Raw genomic sequence first — 20,298 nt, 5'->3', positions numbered from 1 at the left:
CTACATAAGCTGCAGTCAGCACCTCTAGTTACAATGGCTAATGCCTTGGTATGCCACAGAGGTGGCATCATAGTTCTCAGTAGTGTGTGTTTACATCTCAGTATTTACTTGTGGTTTTGCACTATTCCATTATTTACAGTATTTATATAAGTCCTTAAATGACTCCAAAACACTTTATCTCAAAATGTTTGTGATTACACTGACTGCAATGGCATATGCTAAATGCATCTTTGAACGGGTATCCTGCACTGGCACTGCAACCTTGCCTAGACAGATCCTGCTGTCACAATACACCACTGTTACAGTTGAGTGCAACTTGATGTAGAAGAAAGCACTTCGGTAGAAGCCAAGAAATGTTGTTAGTATCATCTTCACTAGGATCTTTCATCATATGCAGACATAATAGTGTAGGTCTTTATCTAACGCTTTTAGACAAGAAAGTTTAAATATGAAATGACAATGCTCTGTTCAGTTTCAAACTTCAACTCTGCGGTGAAGGGAGTCTCCTTCTCCATCTGGGGGCATTTCATGTAATCTTTGTATTTCATGGTGGAACTCTGCCAGCTTCTGAACAGAAGAAATCTCTTTGCTTTGTAGAGAAGGTGGGAAGATTTGCTCTGAGGAGCATCCATGGCTGTCACAGGCAAATAAAGAAGTCTAAGATGCTGCGTAGTCCTGAGAGGTCATGGGTGATCAGTCCCTAGCAGCTGTGGGGCTAAGATAGTAAGAAAAAATTGTGACTTGTCTGAGGTACAACTCCCTCTTCGATGTATTGTTGGTTTTGTAATACATGGGGAAATAATTAGCAGCTACATTTTGAAGACTGTTTTACATTAGACCAGTAGGTTTTATTCTGCCTCTGTGCTGTCAGTAAAGTGTGACTGCTTATGGTTTGAAACCATTTCCTGGAATGGGTAAGACTTTGCAGCAGGTGTTTGAACAAAATAGGAGCTTCAGCTGGGGAAAGCTGTAAATTACCAGCTGAAAATGACACATCATGCTGAATGGAAGAAAATTTTGTGCTGGCATTCGTTCCCTTTTCCCTCACACACCTTTTCCAGTACCCCAGAAGCCCTTCAGTAACAAAACCACTCCTGGATCTTACCTTGCTTGGGTGAGAAGGATTGTGGCTACACCTCCACAGTTCTGCCTCACCAGGTACACGACAGCATATCTCCCATCATTGCTTGATTTACAAGATAGACTCTTTATAGGGAAGAAGTGCTGCTGCTGAGCGCTCTCCTGCACCACTGAATTGAAATGTTAAAATGAATCGTATGAAGTCATATACAACTTGAGTTACCTCAAGTTTTTCCATTAGATACTTTTCTGAAACAGTACACACCTTTTATTTTTAGATTGATTTTCTTTAATTTGCATGTACAAAATTCCAAGTAACGTTTGCCTAATTATTATTATTCTTTTTACAATTAACATTTGTTTAATGTTGCTCATGGAGGTAGTGGTGGATATTATACCACCTATCCTTATAATCTTAAAAATATTATGTAAAGAATTAAATTGGGTCAAATTAAGTGGATTTAAAATAGATTAGAGCAAACCAATATATTAAAATTATTTATAATATCAAAAAAATCACCATGAGAATTTGGCAAAATAGGACAAAAGGAAAAAAAAAAAAAGTTACAAAAAAGATTTTAGAGGAGTTCTTTCCAACCTTTGATCTATAATAGATCCCCGGCAAGTCATCACACCTTGGTCAGTGGTCCATGCAACAGACTGTCTTGGTAAAGTTTTCAGTTATAAAGGCAAGGACAATAATATATGTTGATATGATATACATTAAAAACAGGTGAAGATTCATCCCACCCTCATTTATGAGCAATAGAAGTAGTCTACTACTAGGCTGAATATTTGTTTGTGATAAATTTCAACTTGTGAAGCAAAATGGGAAAATAATTTAGTTTTATTCCTCTAATGAGTGCTTTTAATTATGATGTATACTCTTGCATACACTCCTTTCTAAAGAGCTATAAAGTTTCTTAAATGCTTTTTAAAAGCACTCTTTCTACTGTTAACAATTTCAGTGCTGGAGTACTGGAGGATAATGGAATCATAGCATGGTTCGACTGCCTAAACCTGCCGCCTCTGGTGTGCTTTGTGGGAGAATAAATGGCTTTCGGTCATGCAAACTAGTTGCAGACATTCAAATCCTTTGAACTCTAATAAGAGATGCACACTTACTTTAAATAGTAAGTGACTAAGCATATAAATGTCTTGATCAAGCCATCAAAAAAAAAAAAAAAAAAAAAGGTGGGGGGTTCTATTTACGTTTTGTTATTTCTGTCTGAAATCTCTATTTTACTCTGTGTCTTTGCTTTGCAATGTTCCCTGCTGAGAAGGACAGACTGGAAACACAGTAGGGATCTTTGCCTTTTAAGTTGCTCTTTGCTTTTGCAGAGGGCTGTGTGCTTTAAGACCCAGTGTATTTGTCCAGTGTTTTGCTTGGCATGAGAGGAGCCTGACTATTTAAGAAAGGCAGGAAACTATTATTTGGTAATTTTAGCTACATTTCAATTGCAAGTACTGAAAGAGCAGACGGAAGTTTAAATATATGTCTTCAGGTACATGAATACAAATCAGTTCAGCTTTTGTGCTTTTTGTCTCTGACTGGGAAATTTTGAAACTATCTTGAATGAAGGAGCAAAAGGCTAATTCTGAGTTAAGTTTGCCACAATTATAATTTCACTGGTTATGTTTATCTGAAGTGCTTCTCTAAGATTCTTTGTCTCCTTTTCTTAACGTTATATGTAACAGCTACTCTGGTAGAATCAAACCATAGCATGTTTTACAAGCAGAGCCTGATTTTTTCTAATGCAAACCCATGCCCCTTTGTCAAAGTCAAGGGATACATGCTTTGCATGCTAATTTTCTCTGCCAGGTAATTTAGCTTCCATTTACTGTTGTTTTTTTTCAGCATGACAAAGTAAATGACATGGCAATTTCTGTCCTTTAGACATGTTTTTTCTTTAGAAAGGCAATATATTTATAGAGAGTAGTACAGAGTCAGAATTTCCTTTTATCTTAGAATGGTGTGATCCAGTGTTGTTTAAACTAATTCATCAATTTTATCTATTATCTTACCTCCAAGTTTTTCTCTCAGTTTCATAAGATTCAACAGATTAACTAGAATCATGTGGCCACAACTGTGCTGTGAGTCTAGTCCAAATACTACTAAAGTAAAAGACACTCTTCATCGAATTCAGTGAGATTTAGATAAAGCTCATTGTTTTCTTGCTCTTTCTGTCACTGCAGTACCCAAAAACTGAAATAACTGCTCTAAATATCAGTGTCTTCAGATACTTTGCATTTCTGTTCTGAGAAAACATTCAAGCAAATATGAATATAACCAAAGTAAATTCTCTCTCTCTGAATTCAGAATGAGTATTTAACTAGCTTTAATATTTTGATATGCAATGCTAAGTGTCACCCACAGTCCATTTTCTTTACATATAGGTGGAGGCTTAGAAGAAGGTTAGACTGCCTATGAGGGATGGAAAAAAAAAAAAAAAAAAGAACTTCAATAAAATAATATGGTTGAAAAAGTTTCTGTTTTATTAGAAAGTTCTGGAGGACTTTTGTGATCAGTTTTTCATGTCAGCAGTGTTTGTAAGTGTGCCCATAATCTCAATGCTGAAATGAAGTCTTAATCTGTTCCCAGTTTGAACATTGTGTGATGTCCATTTCCTTCTTCGTTCTCCCCTAATGCCCACGTAGTTAAGCACTTCTGAAGCTGGCTTTCTAAGTTGCATTCCTCTGCTTGAGAGTGTTGTTATAGGCATGTTTCTGCTTTGGGAAGTGTGACAATAGCTGATAAAAAAATGTTTCTAAATATAAGTTTTGGAACACATCACATTTTTACTTTCATGGGTTCACAGCCCACAACACAAAATATGAAATGATCTGGCATGCATATTTCCAGTTATCCACCTTCTAATTTTTCCTTGGAGGTTTTGTTAAATCTGGAACTATCTGTGAAACTGGCAAAAAAAAATAATGTGATTGTGCAGTTTATGATGTCTGCCCTCCCACTCTTTCTGCTTGTTCTATACCAGTGTTGCCTGTCCAACAAGTGTTCACACCTCATTCTTTCCTGGGGATCAGGGTTTGCTAGTGGTTTACAGCTTCTTTGGGTTTCTCAGATCAGGGAAGAGTAACCTTTGCTCCATTAATTCCAAATTAGCTGGTTCAGATACCAGAAATATTTTAGTAGCCTTAAATAAGAGCTTCTTCAGACATTTTTCCCTTGTGTTTCAATAATGTGTTTCAATAATTTCAATAATGTTGAGTACATTATTGTACTCTTCTTTGGTGAAAAATTATGCCTGTTATATTTCTGTGGCCTTCTGTGTTAAAACACTGTGCTGCTAACTGCTGAGGTTAGCATATGCTTGCATTCATAAAAATGCCACAAAATCATTAATAGCACCAACTGAAGAAAAAGAAATTCTGAATTCTTGACTTTGCCACTGTAATAGAGTGGGTAGTTTAGGTGTTCTCAGCAGCATGTACTGCATATGACAGGGACAGAAAAAAAATCAGAATAGTGGTCTGTGCAAATCTAAATCTTGATTTGTTTTGTTCCACCTTAGCTTGTGGCCGTGGGTTCTACAAATCATCTTCACAAGATCTGCAGTGCTCCCGCTGCCCTACTCACAGCTTTTCTGACAAGGAAGGATCTTCAAGATGCGACTGTGAAGATAGCTATTACAGAGCACCTTCTGATCCACCATATGTCGCATGCACAAGTGAGTCAGTCATGAATTTAATAGTGAAGGACGTTGCTTAACCAACCAGGTGCAGCCATTTGTAGCTGGTAGTTTTGGTTGACTTTTCCTATATTTGAAAGGTACATTTACTACAGTAAATGAAATTGAAAGGCAGAGGGAAAAAAAAGAAAAAAAAAGTTGACAGTGAGTATGGAATCAATATAAATGTAATTTTCACATTTACTTGATATAACATTGGAAAACATTACATGTTGGCTAAACGTGTAACTCATTGTAATAGCATACAGACATAGTTTTCCCATGGCTTTAAAATTGTTGTAGACAATACGCTTTATGTGATATAATACCAAAAAAGAGTAACATGAAAAGTAACCTGTGCGGATTTGAGCTTTGATTGAACTGTAATTGGATCTGGCTTAACCTTCCAACTGGAAATAGACTAGCCCGCACAGATTGGTGGTTCAAATAGTGGAAGTCTCCTAAATCCAAAGCAGCGCCAAATATCTATAAATCATATCAGAGCTCATAACAAAGAAATAGATGAAGTTGATTCTGTATGTTTAGAAGAAAGGAAAAAATCCTACACTAGGAAAACTATAAAAAGCAACCTTTAAGGTACATTAACCAATCTTTTTAATTGCACAGAAGAGAAACATCTCAAGTCAGTTGCAGTAAATACACAGACAATTGTTAGCCTGATGCCTTAATGGAAAATAAATAAGCTCTTGCCAAGTGAGTTCAAGGAAGCTTTTATACAGCTTGCAGTAAAAAATAATGAAATGTTTATGTGAAGAAAAATGCTTCAACTATTTTCTGTCTCAGTAATTAGAATGCTAGCTGCATGTCCCATGGTGGTTCTGCGCATGATGCTGGACTTTTTTTTTTTGTGTGTTACACAGGACCTCCATCTGCACCACAGAACCTCATTTTCAATATCAACCAGACTACTGTGAGTTTGGAGTGGAGTCCTCCTGCTGACAACGGGGGAAGAAATGATGTGACCTACCGCATTTTGTGCAAGAGGTGCAGCTGGGAGCAGGGCGAATGTGTTCCCTGTGGAAGTAACATTGGATATATGCCCCAGCAAACTGGATTAGTAGATAATTATGTCACTGTCATGGACCTGCTAGCTCATGCTAACTACACATTTGAAGTTGAAGCTGTGAACGGGGTTTCTGACTTAAGTCGTTCCCAGAGGCTTTTTGCAGCTGTCAGTATTACCACTGGTCAAGCAGGTAAGTTTTCATCACTTATGAATCTCAACACTAAGAGAAATTGGGAACACATAAACTGCAGATGCAGTAAATCAGGAACATGTTTGGTGTGTTCTGGCTCATTAGTCTTTTCACCTTGCCAACTAGTTAATTTGAGTTTATAGTATTTCATGATAATCTGTTCTGTTTATTGGCCTCAGGAATTACTTCAGAAAGCAGCATGAAAGAGTCAAAGAAAACATATAGCTTTATTATTATTACGCAACATTTTTTTTTCTTATATTATTGTAGGTCATTTCCTAGTACTTGAAGAAAAAGTAGATGCAACGATCTTATGCAGGCTTCATTTCTGAATCTTTTAAACCTATATGGGAGTCCTGGGTCACTGGAAGATGTTTTGGATAACTGATAGTTTTTTTGGTGTTCATGTTTTCCCTCAGGATTACATTTCTAATTTATCTTATATTTCCAGATATTTGATTATGAGATTCAACGAGAATGTGATGATTATTCTTTGTTTCTTCTACTTATCATAATCTGACAGGTGAAATGTCAGGGAAAATAAAATCAAACTAGCGTATCACCCCAGGGGGAAAAGGGCTTTATTTGTCTGCACGCTGAGTTCTCTGATTTGGGTTTCTGAAATGATAGGTTGCTTCTTTTTAAAAATCATAGGCCTCTGGATCTGCTGTAGTTCACTGTAGGTTCTAAGAGAGGATATTAAAACTAAACTTTTGTATCTTTTTTATCTTAAACCAAACATTAATTGCAAGATCTTGCTTCCAAAGAAATGCCTTAAAAGAAAACATGAGCTGAATAACTGCTGTTTGCTATAAGAACAGCTAACCAATGTTTAAAAGGATATTTCATAGTTACATCTGGGACAAATTTTTTATTGTGATCAAGCTATTCTTTTTTTAACCATATATAATTTCTGGTAGAATTGTTCCCTTACAGTAATGCTTGGCACTGAGGACAAGCTTACCATACACGGATAATGAACAAACAGGGAAAGCTGTAGTTATTTAGCTACTTTAAAGATGGTCACTTAGAAAAAATAATTAAAAGGACAAGAAATTTACTTCAATTCACATTCCCCACTTCTCACCCACAAAAGCAGGATATTTTATGTATTTGTTAAAGTTATTCTGGAATATTTATGTGTTTTTTAACTTCCCCATAGTGCTTACCTGCATACAAAATCCACATTTCATATGATTTTGGAACCATCTCTGTGACTGAAAGGATTGCTCTCTGTGTTCGTTCAGTTCTTGAGGTTTCTGATGAGTTTTTGAGTACAGAGAACTTACCCTGAAACTATTCTTATTCCAAATATTATAGTACTTTAGCATCCTGACTCTTCATCTTTAAAATAATTCCCTGTAATTCTTCAATTACATTCTTCAAAGTGCACAGGTGGACAGTGTTCTGCTCTCTACAGCACTGCTACATAAAGAGGATTTGGACTTTTTTCCTATTTAGCTAAATCAAATAGGCTTTACTTCATGTTCTTTGATGAGTCAGTGGCACACAGCATAAAGGAAGAGACAGTATAATTCAGTGACTGGCATCACATCTTGGGAAGATGAAGAAGTCTTATTCAGAACTTTGGCATGTTACCCCCCAAGAAAATTCATAATAGTTAATTCCCCTGAGGTCTCGTAGTCATAGATGCATAGGGTTTTTAGAGGCAGGAGACATGATATTGTTGTCCTGTGTTATGTTATACATGAGCTATATGATTTTACAAAATGATTCTTATGTCAAGTCCAGAGATGTTACTGAAACTATAACTTTCATAAGACATCTAAATTGGACATAGTGATTTCAAGTAATGGAAAGACATTCACCCACCTAGACAAGCTGTATAAGAAAATGCAGCAGGACACCTGACCCTGTTCACCCTGTTCTCTCCAATTTGCTGTGGGATTATGCACAGGCAAGCATTTCCCAATGCTGCAGAGTCTGAACACTGTCACTCTTGAGAAAAAGGGTCCTCGTACAGCTGAAGCTTTGTCTATTTAGCACTTCTGAATATCAGAATTTAAATGCTTCCAGTTGGGCATATAAAAGAAACATACATAAGAAAAATGTTTTGAACAAAAATTGGCTTTAAGTTTTCTTTGTTACTTTTCTCTATTTCTATAATGAAGAAATTATTATCTTTCTTCATTAAGTACTTTGAGATTTTCTGATTAAAAATGCAGTATAAATGCAGCCTATTTCACCTGAATTACAAAATTAATGTTAAAGAAAATACGGTCTTTCAGAACAAATGCATTCACAAAAAGGAAAGACCTCTTTTACATTATTTTTTGTAACAGCTTGCTGTGGATCCTAATACTGATTTCTCTGGTTTCTCAAGGAGGAAAATATTTTAGGTGGAACAGATTGATGACTATAATTGAACAGAAAGAGACTGGTTGCTCAAAGGAGACTGTTATGCTTCTGTGCTTCTATTTTATTTTACCACAGAGAGAAGGAAAATGTTGGATTTATTTATAGCCAAGTAAACTAGAGTTCATGCAGCTCTCATTTGTTACTATGTGACTGTTCAATAGTTTTGGCAAAAATTACTTTTTCTTTGCCCATATTGCTTTTTATGTGTGTAAATGTGTCTAACTAAACCTTCTTCACATGTTATTATCCTAGCACAATAGGTGGCTATATATAATTACTAGGTTCACCAGTTGCACAGAGACTTGCAGTGAGATTTTCCCTTTGTAGTTTTGTTTTAATTGAATTGATGCTTTCTGGTCATATTCAAAACGTTAAAATAATTTTGTAATGATAATAGGAAATTAAATAATAGGAAATAAATAGGATAATAGGAAATAAAAGAATGGGGTTATGGGATATATTCAGTATTTTTTCACCCACATATAACAAGCTTCTGATGTGAGAAAGGGAACATGTCACAGAAAAGAACCAGATGGTTGATTAAAAAAAACCACAACAAACAACTATTTGTATTTGTAAAAATAACATAACGACTACAAGTAGGAAGGTAACATTTCACACTGCTCACACACATACATACATATGACCTACCACTATTCATTTCCCTGTGTTAAAGTCTTTGTGACTAGGTTATCAGTTGTCATATGCCATATTTTTATGCCGCAGCCAAAAACTGTGAGGCTTTCACTTTTTTTTTTTTTTTTTTTTTTTTTATTAACAAAAGCATGAAAAAAATGACCGAGAATCAGGGTTAAAGTTTGAGTGCCCTAAGTCCCCAAGGAGTAAATCATCCTGTTTCGTATCTTGCTCATCCAGCATCATATAAAGAATACAGGATGTCGTCCCAGTAATGCAAGCTGGTCTATGTGAACCCCTGCATCCTCACAGAATTCAGATTTAAATGTGACCAAGCCATAGTTACAACAGGGGGATGTACTGAAGAGCTGCAGCTGGTGAACAGCTGACAAACACAAGCTTTGCAAACTTATTGAATGGTTGTTTAATGAAGATAAAATTTGCCACTTCCCTACTAGGATATTCATCTTCAGGTGGTACTGGAAGTTCCTTTGATCTATCAAATTTATTTCCAAATTTTACAGTTTTTCCATAAAACACTCAAAAGTCTAATGGAATTGTGTAGGTTTCATGGCAAATTAATATTTGTCAGATCTTGGCACTTACACACTCGTAAATCCTGAAAAAATGATTCAGTAATAATTGTGTATTTTTTCTCTTGACACTTTTGCAAAAATAATGCATTTTTAAAACTGTCTTTCGACATCCTTTCCTCTGAAAAGTAAATGGACAATGGACTGGTCTCTGGTAAGGGGTGATATTCATGCATCCTACCCTGATTCTGTAAAAGATTGAGATGGGTTGGATGAACCTTGTCATTCAGCAGGGTCTGAGAAAATTTAAAAAACCATACTGAGCCAGTTTGAATTGTCTTTATTTGAAATAATTGTCTTTACTAGAAAGAAAAAAGCATATCCAACCATTTCCAAGGAGACACTTGGTTCTTCACTTGCTTGCTTCTTCACAGCAAGAGAGAAGTCCCCCACAGCACTGTTAGCTCATGCTGCCCTTTCAGATGCAGTTAATACTGATAACTTGAAATGGTTAAAAAAAAAATGGATTAATTCCATAATTGAAACATAGTCTTTAGTCTTAAGATCATTGTTTTTAGTAACGACTTATTTTGTATATGCTGATTTCCTTTCCCTTTTTTTGACCTCTTAGAGTTCATATTTTCTGGCCTTTCCCTACATGAAGCAGATCCCAAATCTCACACAGGTACAAAAAAAAAAAAGAAAAAAAAAAAAAAAGAAACCAAACAAGACACCTGAATCTTTCAAAGTTGCATTATCCCAACAACTTAAAGAGAAAAACATGACATGCTATGAAATCACACCTATTAGCAAGAGTACCAGTATAAATATATGGCAAGAAGAAATGAATGAAAGCATGGGATGGATTCTGCTCTTCTTAGGTACTTCAAAAGTCTTTCTGAACAGTTGAGATGCTTTGAATTTCCTCATACTCAAATTATCCTTTGCTCACTGCTGCTCATCATTTTTCTCTTCTTTGCTTCTGTATTCATTTTCCTCAGCTCTCAATTATCTCTACTCATTTTTGAAAGTCTCCTATGTCACAGTCTCCACACTGTTGACCATCTGTTTCCTTGCTGTTCCCTGTCAGTCTCACTTAAGCTTGACTCACTTCAGCCATGTGCTAAAGCAGAGGCAGCAATCAAGAAGATTTATGCCTGTGGTTTTTCCAGTCACTTTGACCTCACTGTTCAGTGCTAGTCTCACTTTTCTCCTTTCCCCAGACCATTGTAGTGTCTTCCCATTCTGCCTCCATGTTGTTTTAATCTATTTTCATCTATGCCTTCCATCCAATGTTCATGTCTGGTGGTACATGATGGCTTATTGTAAATAGCTTCAGTGTTCAACTGAACACTGTTGGTATGTTTTCCCATTTCAATGGACTTCCTTTGGCTTCAGGTTTCATTTGATTTCCCGCTAGTGACTACTTTTTGAGCTATGCTTCATCTTCCAGCTTTCAATCGCAGATCAGCTTTCCCATATTGATAGGATTAAATTATCTCCATATATACTTCAAACCATTGCTTCATTTAAAAATAGCTCCAATTATAAAAATCATGTTTTTCTTTTTTTTTTCTAACCAAACGTTTTCCTGGGAAAAACATTTCCTATAGAAAGACACATTTTAAAACTAATTTTTCCTAACCACCTGCATTAAATTGAGGTTCTTAGAAACACATATGTTACAGTGACTGTTCTTTGAGTTTCCGTTTTGCTTGCTTTATTTAATGGGAGCTACAAAGATATCAGTGCCTTTTATTAATAATATTTAAGATACTTTCTAATCTGTTTTGGCTTTTTTCTGAACAGACAACATAGTTCTACTGTACTCCATGTACTCTGCACTCCATGGCCACCTATTTAAAAGGGTAAAATCAAAGTAAAAATGAACATGTGGTAGTTATTATTCCTCTAGTTTTTATATGTCCTTTCATTACATTTCAAAAATGGATTGGTTTATTTCTGTGTACTAAGACTGTCTGTTGGTTTCAAATCACATTACCCTAGGCTAATAATGCAGATATTTTGACAGGAGGTAGTAACTGAATTTTTGCCTGAATTAAGTTGATGGATAAAAACTTAGTAAAAGTTCCAGTCTCTGTATAGCAAATACCATCAGATTGGTGAAAATAGTTTGTTCATTCACTGATTATATCAGGTCATATTTAATGCAGTGAAATCCACAAGGTTATAGAAATACTGTAGAATTGCTAGGTTTGGCGTTATTGTAAGATTAGTTTTTATTATTATTATTATTTATTTGTTTTTTAGGATTTTCACAAAGAAGGAAACTGTTACATATACTATAGTAAACTATGGCATATCTGATACCTAGTTTTGACAATTTTATGCATATATGTAATATGTATATATAGAGATATATAAACTTTAAATAATAAGCAATATGTCTTTTTATAAAAAAAAAAGTTTACCACATAATAGTCCATTGATAGTATGTGCTGTTTTTTAATACATTTAGTTCTAATTTGTTCTAATATTTTTCACTGAAAGATAGGAGAGAAAGCAAGAAAACAAATGTTAGCTGTGTTGCTTAGGGTCTGATCCTGCACCACTGAAGTCAATGGAAGTTTTGTCATTGACTTCAATAGGAGCAGGATTTGAACCTTATGCTCTATCAGAACACAGGAACCAAAGCAATGGGCACTTTGTCATCCTGAAATGAAACTTCATATCACATTTTGACTCTGACTGTAGCAGGTTTTTACACATCAGTTTGTAGCTGAATGACATTTGATTTTTTATTCAAGTGTACTAGAAATGTGATTTAATTTGTTTTTCAAATGGGTATCAAAACTCCCCTGTCCAGATCTACCATAAAAGTTTTTAGAAACAGATATCATTTTTTTTTTTTTTTGCCAAGATACAAGAGTTATAGTAGAGACTGTGAATTTTACGATATTTAGAAATAAACATAGTAGGAAGCTACAGTAGAGCTTTCAGCTATACGAAAACAAAATAAAGCTTCAGCTTCACACAGCCCAAGCTCTGATTTAGGTATAGACAGATCAAGTTGCTAGGTATATTAAATGTGTTGTAACAACCTGCTGGGAGGAACATAACAACCACAGGGCTGTTACTTTCCCATGCACTGAACTATTGAAGTAGCAGGTTATGTCATCAACAGTCAAACATGTGCTACTAAAGCAGACTTCCACCAGTTACAAAACAAGTAACTGTGTACTTGAGGAAGAAAACGATAGTACAATCTATCCAAAGAAATGAGAGATTTGTTTGCCAGGGTGAAATAAGAGACTTGGAGACACTTTTTGTTCTAACGTTACAAATATAGACTGAACATTTCCTCAGATGGACATCTTGTCAGTTACTCCAATTGTCTTTTTAAAAATAGTGATGAAAATCTAAACCTAATCCTGAAAAGAAAAATGTGTGTGGTAGCATCACATTTTCTATGAATGTTTCCAGAAAGGTGTGTGAAATAAGAGCTCTACTTCTGACTCCTGCTAGGTCAGTTTTTAGCCCTCTGCTCTTTCTTTCCTTCATCCATAGTTAGATTGCATCTCATGGTGGTAGATCCTTTTAGAGTGAATGGGAGCTAAACAGTACTTGTGCTTTATTATACAATTTGTATAATGTAATTTATTATACGGTTAGTTCTGTAAAGACCTGGACTAACTCAAAGACTTTCAAGATACAGTTCAAAAACAATAAATTGCTTGATACATTTATATATGCTGATACACAGTGTAACTAGTTATCTCATGTGCAAAGAAAGGTTTAACATACCTGATTTTGGCAGCAAAACTGCATCTCCAGATCTTCCTTTTAACAGTAGTATGATATCTGGATGAAGTATCAAGTGCTGAACACCACCAGTAGGATTTCATGAATGCAATGCTATTTATTTGGTACATTGGCCAAATATGTTGTTCCTTTTCCAAAATAATTTCATGTTGATGACTATGAAAAGTAGGTAAAGTTCTGAAACTTTAGAATTTCCTCAGGAATTTCTGTTAGGCAAAATAGTGGGATGATTTAGGCATAAGAATAGAGGAGAAGTACAGTGGAGAAACTGGCAAAAGGGAAAGCCTGTTCTGATCCTGTCATAAATGTTTTCAAAAATGTCTTTGGTTTGTTTGGTGGAGGTTCTTTTTTCTCATTTGTACCTAATAGTGATGCTTGCCTGTGATACTAATAGCTTGCCTCATAAAAGCATGGGGAGGATTTGCTTTTCAGTATTTACAAAATAGATCTGAACTCCTTCAATTAACAAAACTTAAATCATTATATCAGTACATCAGAACAATATAAACAGCTTAAATTAATCTAAACAAAACTGCTGTACTGATGAGTTCTAAGAACGTATTTCAGTAATTTATTATTAAGATGTTTCATCTTTTTGTTATGTTGCCTAGACAGAATTCAAAGGATTCAAAGATCGTAGTTGTTGTAGATCATAGACATTAGATATTTTGACCCTGCATTTCCTAATATTTGATGGTTTCTTTCAGACCTGTTGAAGAATTCCAGTCCCATTGTCACTAGAACAAACAAAATCCTCTAAGTGCACAGATGCTTTTCAATGAGAAATGAACACTATTGAAAGGTGCTATTGCAAATGCATAAGTGCCATCATAACTGAAACGCTAATTGAGCTTGTATGTACTAAATTAAAAAATTCTTCAACTGTAACATCTCTGTAGAGTGAAACATTTGATGACAGCATGGCAATGAGCCAGCCCACTGTAATGATTCCTGTGGAAATCTGTAAAAGAGAGAATACAGCTTAACAACAGGGAGAGCTAAAGAAGTTTCTCCATTAAGCTTAAATTATAGAATAGCTAAGTGTGCAGCTTCTATCTAGATGGGAGAGATTGCTCACATTGGTGCCATTTAATACCTGAAAGATCTTTGTGGTGAATCTATGACAGCTAGTGTAGTTAGTATGCCAAAAATTTGCTGCGTGAAGTGGCAGTGAATGTCTCAAATCAAGAGCTTAAAGCAAGGTTCAGTCCACCACTTAGTGTTGAGGTTCAATCTAAAAATTAACTGTCTATCAAGAGATGCCAAGTAGATTTGTCCAGCATTTTAAGACAATATATTTCCAGTCTGCTTTATGTATATATTCTAATTAGAAATATAGAGATTCTGCTGCTGCTCTTTCAGGACAGATCATATTTTATTCAGCTACTTACTTTTTATTTGTTGCATGTACCAGGAAGCCTTTTTTTTTTTTTTTTTTTTTTTATATAAGAAAAACACAGTCTTAGCTAAACAGTCTATTAGGTGAAAAAATACAAATCTTTCATTTCTGGTCCACGGCCTTCCAGCTGTTTTGGGAAGTATTGATAGCCCAAGAATGGGTGGTTCACTTCTGGCAGGCAAGGGTGAAGATAGCCAAGCTTGTCTGGAAAGCTAGAGCAAAGTGAAGGTCCATGAAGAGCTGGGCTTGATCCTCCTAATGCTAGTGGGGTAGTAAGAGAAGACATAATAGCGATAGCCATTGGTGACTTACATCTCTGTGTAAGCCATGACATCTCCACAGGCAGCAGCAGATTCTCTAGGTTCTGGAATAGTCCCAGAAATTAGTATGACTAGACAATTTTTGCCATCTCTGACATTTTGCTGCCCTGTGTAGTTTCTTTGGCTTTGCTTGTGATACAAACAGCCCTGGCTCCATGGGTATGTTCCTAATTGAACAGTTATATCTAATATTCTTTAGTTTATGAATTGTTTTGTGCAGTTTGGCATTTTTGTAGTTCTTTCCTAGTATAGTCAAAATATATTGTGTCTATTTCTAGAGGAAATTCGTAGGGCAATTTACTGAGTAAACCATGGTTGAAGCCTGCAAATTGACTACAATAAAAGTGTTGTCCTCAGTTCAATAGTTAACGTTAAGATAGGAGATGATGATTATTTTTTTCTTTGCTTCGTTAGTGGTGAATGGAAGCAAATTTGATGCAGACAGCAGTCTGGTGGAATGATGCAGAGCTATCTATGAAAACACCTGTACTAATCCACCAATGCAGTAAATTATAGCTACAAGCAAAAGACATTGATCCAAGCGGATCATTAACAGCTTTAACCAACTGATCCAAGTAATAGGGTAAATGAAAGAATGTTATCAAGATCTGATTTTTACAGCTGTCAACTACAATGGTTAAAACATGGTAACCACTTTCTCTCAATTTCAACCATTTTATGACTTAAGTTTAGTATATGCTACTGTGGGCAGCCAACAAGGATCAATTAAGTGGTAAACTACACAGGAAAAAATTGCCCAGCTATCTTGCACTCCATTTACCAGGAGGTCAGTCACAAAGGGAGAGATAATTGCTGCAAGCCAGCAAAATTAATCGGGGATGAGCCAGAAAGGATGATGTATGTTCTGTGACAAAGTACGTGACAGAGATGTATGCACAAACCTGTAGCTGCTTGCCTTGTTGAGGACACAAGGACAAGAGAAGGAGACCTGTGAAAAACAATTAGCGTGGCTTCGGAGTGAGCAATTCTTAATTATCCATAACATGTCGACATCAGATAATTAGTGTCCCAATTTTTAACAATATTTGGTCATTAACTACAGTAGAATAGCGAAGATAAAGAACAGAGCCATTTGTCTGAGCTATGTGTTACATAACTATGTCTGCCTGTGAACATAAGTCAACTAAATCATGCTCATGAAAATGATACAGAAATCTTCTTATTGTTCAACCAATATAACTGTCCTAAATTCAAGCTTATAACAAACTGCATTTTATGTTTCCAGAAGGTAGTTTGTTAAGACTGTGATAGCAACCTACAAAATAAAGCAGGCTTAAATAACAGCTGTAGTTTAAACCCCCAAACTTGCTTTTTTTTCATCTGTACTCTTAATTTTTCAGGATAATCTACACAGCAAGCAGGATAATTCATATGACTTAGGCAATTTAACTATTCATGCTAATATAGAAAAGGCTATTTTTAGTTCCGTTTCCTAAAGAGGCTGTGTGAGTGTGCTATCTGTGTATCTCTTTGGACAATTTTCTTTCATCTTTCAATAATTTTTGATCATTTTTAACTACATTTGACAGAACAGTAGAAATCTTAAAATCCTACTTGAAGTTAGCAGTCCAGTGAAGACCTGTACCTGAATGAGGTAAATCCTGTATCAGGTGTAAGTGAATCCACTTGAAACACAGAAAACTGTAAGAAAATTATTCACAAAACTGCTGGAGTTTTTCTAATGTTAATGAAAGAAATCTGCAAAGTGCAAAATGGGATGTTTCTTATCTTTCTTCCATCTTCTTTCAGCTTTGTACAGGCACAAGAAGACAGAAGAAGAGGGGGAGATGCACGTACATGCATACATGTATATTTGCAGCTTAATTTTATTTTTTTTCTCTTTCTTCTACTGTATTTTCCAGACTTTTTAAGCCAGATCTCACTTCCTCTGAACTGAGCTGTAACAGCAAGTCCTGCCATTGTTATTCATAGCTTTTCTTTTTAAGAATGGCTCTCCTAAACTTTTACCTATGCTTCAACAGTTTATAGTTGTACAGGATTGTCCACTAAATCCAGGGTTTCCACTCATGTTTGCATTTACAGAAGCAGATCCTCAAGTTCGTGTATCTTCTTTCTCAGACTTGCTGATGGATGTGTCTAGCATCTCTCCTTCTGACAGTCTCTGTCATCTAAGTGTTTCTCCTTTTTGAGTACCACATTTCCTACTGTGTCACAGAGTGCTCATTTTTCTTCACAGGACCCAAGCTCTTTTCATAGTAGCAGCTGAGTCAGCAGGCCAGATTCAGAGCCAGTAAACTCAGATGCTTATACGGAGAAATGCCATTTACTTCGCTAAAGAGTCTATTTAAGTTCATAGAGCCTCTCATCAAGCCTGTGAAATGAGGAATTCAATGGTAATATTTCAGAGCCAATGCTCTAATGATCTGTCTCTGTGGACCTCCTGTGGAATTATTCCAAATATTCCCCTGTGTAGCTGAAATCAGAATTTCACCCTTAGTTCTAAGTATTCGTATTGCAGCTTAACTAGCAATGAAAAGGGAAACCTGTCATTGTGCTTTATATTGTGTAGATTTAATCTCATAAAATATTTTAGGGCTAAACATTCTGCTCTTTGATGTTGGCATTAAACATTAGCAATTAAATCTTTGGTGGATATTTACATTGTTGTAGTCAGTGGAGAATGATAGGTTTCTTTAGGGAGTGATTTGGAACAGAAGCCAAATTTAGGAATTGTGCATTGACTCATCCTTAATTACAGAGGAAGCTTTAGATTACCTTCCCTATTTAGTCACCTAAATTAACTGCCAAAAGTAAAATGCCTTGAATGCCCCCTTCCTCCCACCCCCATATATGCAAATTTTAATTTCTGCCACATTGTTAACAGTAAATATTTACACGATTCTTTTTATTTTCAATAAAATACTTAACAAGTACATTAAAATATAAGTTCTTGTCTTCAGGATTTTAAGACTCCTTAAAAAATAGTTTGCTAGTTCTAATAGTAATTCATGTTACTACGACTGTTTGAAGATTTTTTACCATTGGCAGAATTAGCTGAGATATTTAGTGAGGATATGCACGTACAGTTGTGTCTTTAGGGTTATTTCATTTGATTACAGTTTACAGCACTAATGCTAAAATGTTTCAAAAATATAAATTATTTATTCTATGTTTGCTTTCTACTTTAACAGCAGTTAAGAGCCCCCATTAGGTGGGATGCAGGTGCCTTACAGTTTATCTTACCTACAATAATGCAGTGATGACCACCCATCAGCATTATATACATTTGTGTAGGCAATAAATTAGCTCAGCCATGCAGTGGCACAGAATAATTACAAAGAGATAACCTTCCATGAGCAATAAATTAAAGTGAACTCCTTCACCATCCTCCTGGGAGCAGTTTTTCAACCTTTGCCCTGGAAGGTACCTCAGGCTCCCAGAATATTATCACAGTCGTGATGCTTTGGAGAGTAATTTCTAGATGCCAAAAAACCTTTCACACCTTTGCTGACTACAGCAGAAGTAAAGGATGGAGGTGATCTCTCAGTCAGAAAAGTCTCATCCTGCTTAGCAATTTATAGATCAAAACCAAGAGCTCAAATGCTCCTTGGATACTAGCAGACAGGCAGTGAAACCCTAAAGAAGCGTGCATTCCCTGTTTACAAAAGCTATGCCCACACAGATAAGGCCAGGGTCCATGGTCAGGGCTGATGCTTGCAAAGTTATACCTGTTTATCTTCCCAAACTGTGTCCACATTGAGGTTGCCCACCAGGGAAGAATCTTGGCCCATTCTAACTGTAGACTCATGTCTGAACATTGCCTAGCAGGGAGGCAGCTAAGCTGTGCCCAACAGGCTAACCATGCTAATGAACTAACAGCATGAGCAACTCAACTCTACCACAGTTTAGTTTAATAGTTTAAGCTCACTAATTTTACTGAGCTGTATTTATAGATTAAGAGGTCTATAAAATTTAACTTCTTGGGAAGTACTGTAATAGGCTAATCTTAAAGTGACAAAACTGCACAAAATCAGCAAAAACTCCTTTCCTGGGGGAAATACCACATCTGACAAGTATGGTGAAGATAGCGCATGGTTACCAAGCCTCTTTTCTTATAGACTCCTGTGAATACGGAATACTTACACAGATTGGGAATAGTAATGCTCAGTGCCACAAATTCTGTTTAGAAATTTGTTTATGGTTTAACATTGGCCATACAAAAAGGGTTTTGGTTTGCACTTCATATTTTTAAAGTTTACATTAGTTTTCAGTATTCATTTAAATTTTCATTTCAACAACTCACTATGAAGCCTAGGGAAGGGAAAATCAGAGGACACAACAAATAGTTTAGAAGTTATTTATGAAACATGCAGAATTGTTGTTTCAAAATCTGGGAAAACCTTAATTATATTTTGAAGAGAAGAAATTAAGTAGAGGATTGCAAAGGTCTTCTTGCTTATTTGTGCTCTGACTCAAAGGCAGTTTTAGGTTTTCTTTAAACCTGGTAGGTTTCTAAGGCCTTCAAAATGGCTATTTACTCCTTTTAAAATAAAGAAAAGGATAGAATAAATTTTCTTTTCATTTAACTTCCACTGAAAAGTTAGATCACAGCCTAGAGAGTTGTGATCTCAAGAATCCATTGAGATAAGAAGGTAATTATTCAGTTATCCATTTTCACACATTTTAATTATCAAATGTTACATCCAGAGAAAGATAGTTTTGACATTTTCTCTAAAATCTGGGAAATAATTACTCATGTAAATATTTCTTATTATTTTTTTTTTTTTTTCAATTAGGGAATGAATACTTAGAAATTTGCACAAACAAGCAATAAAATCTGATTTGATCCTGTATTTTTTAGGTGTTCAGAAATGCATTTAATTGAATGTTTTCAACTTAATCAGTACATCTCAAGGGCACGTTTGGTGTAAAAGGAGTGCAGTTTGACCCGTTGCTTTAAAAAGTAAGAGTCACTGATCTCCATTAGACTGTGTATCCCACCGGGTAGTATCAGTTGCCCTTTTGTTATTGTAAGCTCTTTCTCTTACTTTTACTGTTTAAATAAATATATTGAAGTTAAAGAGTTAATGACAAATTCAGGAAGTCTTGACTTAACGGTGATGAAGTGAGACGTATTTTGTGCCATTCAACGTACACAATTTATAACCCCGTTTGATTACCGCAGCATGTCCTCCATCTATAAGGATTGCACCCGGGGGACTAGTCAACTTATTAATTCATCACTTGCTGCCTTTTATGGTTGCAATACTCCTTTATGGG

The 20,298-nt window shown here is 35.6% G+C and overlaps 1 protein-coding gene across 6 annotated transcripts in view; it reads left to right on the top strand.

Annotated features, from left to right (window-relative positions):
• Nucleotides 1–20,298, top strand: part of EPHA7 (EPH receptor A7) — a gene marked incomplete at both ends in the record, with an annotated part of 164,171 nt that overhangs the window by 51,205 nt on the left and 92,668 nt on the right. For all 6 annotated transcript variants that reach the window (XM_084285380.1, XM_084285375.1, XM_084285379.1 and 3 more), the window contains 2 exons: nucleotides 4,614–4,769; nucleotides 5,651–5,986. In XM_084285380.1, the coding sequence (XP_084141506.1) occupies nucleotides 4,614–4,769; nucleotides 5,651–5,986 (492 nt within the window). The remainder of the gene's footprint in view (nucleotides 1–4,613; nucleotides 4,770–5,650; nucleotides 5,987–20,298) is intronic.

The sequence above is a fragment of the Netta rufina genome (genome assembly GCF_964035555.1).
Source record: "Netta rufina genome assembly, chromosome: 3".
NCBI classification, from domain to species: domain Eukaryota; kingdom Metazoa; phylum Chordata; class Aves; order Anseriformes; family Anatidae; genus Netta; species Netta rufina.
This window is presented reverse-complemented; position numbering and strand designations above follow the sequence as displayed.